At 54.7% G+C, this 2920-nt stretch overlaps 1 protein-coding gene across 1 annotated transcript in view; it reads left to right on the top strand.

The window, feature by feature from the left end:
• The window catches only part of rinl (Ras and Rab interactor-like), a gene marked incomplete at its 3' end in the record, with an annotated part of 3778 nt that continues 858 nt past the window's right edge, over positions 1 to 2920 (top strand). Inside the window, exons 1-6 of the mRNA XM_080006742.1 lie at positions 1 to 108; positions 301 to 374; positions 488 to 570; positions 1061 to 1292; positions 1449 to 2147; positions 2265 to 2582. Coding sequence (XP_079862868.1) covers positions 23 to 108; positions 301 to 374; positions 488 to 570; positions 1061 to 1292; positions 1449 to 2147; positions 2265 to 2582 — 1492 coding nt within the window. The 5' untranslated portion in view covers positions 1 to 22. The remainder of the gene's footprint in view (positions 109 to 300; positions 375 to 487; positions 571 to 1060; positions 1293 to 1448; positions 2148 to 2264; positions 2583 to 2920) is intronic.

The raw sequence follows: 2920 nt of genomic DNA on the forward strand, positions 1-2920 counted from the left end.
CCACCCCCCACCTCCCCTCGAAATGTGTCTTTCAGCTGTGCAGTTGTCCCACTCTAGTCTGGATTTCGGTGACTTGGCCCAGCTGGTGCTCTTCTACTCTCTGACCAGGTGAATCAAAATCGGTTGAGCTGGATTCCAGTTCAGAGCTTCCTGCGTGTGGCTCCAAAATACAAAAAGAATAAAAAGAAAACAAAATAGGCGTCAAAAGAAAAGACTATTGTTTTGAGAATTAACACCTGGGTTGTGTCACAGTCAAGCCTCCAAGACCTTTTCAGCCCTAATGTCTCCGTCCGCTCCCAGGGATGTGCTGTCCGTCCGTCTGTGCATCCCTTCCTGGATCCAAAGCTTGATGGAGGAGAGCAAGGCTGGTCCCGGTGAGTCCCTCCACTCGCCTCTCCACTCGTCTCTCCCACTGACTTTCCACTTTTGATGAGAGGATCAACGGCTGATTGACACCTTTGGAAAAAAATCTTTTGCCCTTGGATAGAATCCTGGTTCTGCGCTCCACCAGACCTACAGACTGAACAGATGACCACTGGGGAGCTGAGCACCACCATGTGCTCAATACAGGTACGTGTGTGTGTGTGTGTGTGTGTGTGTGTGTGTGTGTGTGTGTGTGTGTGTGTGTGTGTGTGTGTGTGTGTGTGTGTGTGTGTGTGTGTGTGTGTGTGTGTGTGTACTGTACAATGTCACTTAAATCAAGGCCCTTACCCAGGTCCGTCAGGTGTTTGAAGTGCTTGAATTTCGTCCTCAGAATTTTCAGTACTGGAATACCTTGAAAATAACCCCTTTTGTGCTGAAGTGCTTGAAGAGTCTTTGAAACCCCACCCCCATCTCCCCCACTATCATTGCAAACCTGTGATTCCCCCTGGTCTTATATATATAATTATATAATTAAAATAAATTAAATTCTCAAATGTATGTGGGTGTGTGGGCGGGTGTGTGTGGGTTTGTGTGTGTGTGCGTGTGTGTGCGTGTATGTATGTGCGTGCGTGCGTGCGTGCGTGCGTGCGCGTGTGTGTGCGGGTGAGGACTTGTCTCTTCGCGACCACTTCCTCAGTTGACTTCAGCCACCGGAGCGCTCTGCATCATCAACCCGCTCTACCTTCACGAGCACGGAGACCACTGGCTGGCACGCCAGCCTGCCGCTCCCAAGTGCTCAGCAGAATTAACCAGCAACAGATGGAGGAGACGCCTGAGCACCAGCCGGCCCTGGCCTGGGGCGGGGCTCCAGCCTAAACGAGCCATCTCATTGGAACAAGAAAGTTCCACCGGCGCGGATGAAGTTTCAGGTGATCTGTCGGATAGTCCTTATTTTTGTTGTTCTCTGTGCAGAGACAACAGACACAGACACACACACACACACACACACACACACACACACACACACACACACACACACACACACACACAAGGAAGTGTTTTGAAGTGATGTGGTCCACCTCTAGGTCCCTGTAGAGCCCAGTCAGTTGAGCTGCCCGCCACAAAGACGCCCGGTGCTCCGACGACGCCCGCAGCGGCAGTGGTCCTGAGGCGGGTCAGCACGGACTCCCCGAACATCCCGTGGAGATCTGGAAGCCTTAGCAGCTCGTCTTCCACCACCCCCTCCTCCCCCACCGCGTTGGCGGTGCCCGCCGTGGACGCACAGCACCTGGCTGGCCCAGTGGCCCAGTCCCCTCACCGTGTGTCCTGGATCGAGGACGGCAGGCCCTACTCCCTCCTGCCCCCATCCTCCATGGAGCTGGACTCGCTGTCCATCAGCAGCATCGAGGAGGAGCAGGAGGAGCAGGAGTCACTGGCCTTAGGCCCCACGTCCCACCCGCTGACCGCACACCGCCTGGCCGACAAGGTCAAGAACCGCCTCTCTGCCGTGGGACAGGTGCTGGGCGCGCTGGTGTGTCCGCAGAAGAGGCTGACCAACCGGGTGCTGGAGCTGAGCGAGAGGAGAGGCGGGGTCTTCGCCGAGGCCACCAGGGAGTTCCTGGAGACCACGCAGAAGGGAGGGGTGCAGCCTGGCGGGGCGACAGGCTCGAACTTCCTGCAGGAAGTGAGGTTGTCGCTCACAGCACTGAGGGAGACTCTCCTGGACTGTCCGGAGATCCAGTCGACGCTGGACAGCATCACAGACATCCCTGACTGGGAGATAGGTGAGCGCTATATATAGAGGCATGGATCACACACACGTTCCATCGGACTGCGAAAATTAACCACCATAACCATTCATCTGAAGAAATAACACACAAAGTGTTTTCACTTTGCCACAGACTCCATGGTGGAGATGTCCCTCCACAAGGTGGCCCTGAAGCCCGTCTCCGCCCACCTCTACTCCTCCCTCCAGATCTCGCGCTGCCACGACGGCAGCCTGCCGAGCCTGCAGGGCAACCAACGGGTGCTGGAGGGGCACGGGGTGGAGGAGCTGGGTGGGTCGGCCGGCGCCGGGGTGCTCGACGGCCCCGCCCTGGAGCGCACACTGCAGAGGTGGAACAGCATGCATGCCGCCTACTCGCCCTGCAAGAAGGTCCACATCCTGCTCAAAATCTGCAAGAGCATCTACCACAGCATGAGCACCAACGCGAGCCCAGGTGACCCTTCTGTCCCGTGAATGTTAAGATGGTTCATCAAGCACGAGTCAGTAAATCGTGATAATTCTAAGCTTTTTATGGATTGCTAGAGTGGTTGATACACTGGGCCATGAGAGCTCGCCAGGTGTGCCGTAAAAAAATGTTACATCCAAATGAAAATGTCTAATCTTGTGTTACAAGATCAAAATTGCTGGGCTGCCCTAATTCATCAGTTCCTGTGTCCATCAAAACAAACTCAAATTTCCCACTGAATGTCTCCCACTGATATTAGTAAGTACAGTTAGTACCCGTTTCTGAGGGTTTTTTTTGTGGTTAACAGGATAGTGGTGAGACGGGGG

The sequence above is a fragment of the Zeus faber genome, assembly GCF_960531495.2.
Source record: "Zeus faber genome assembly, chromosome: 9".
Lineage (NCBI taxonomy): Eukaryota > Metazoa > Chordata > Actinopteri > Zeiformes > Zeidae > Zeus > Zeus faber.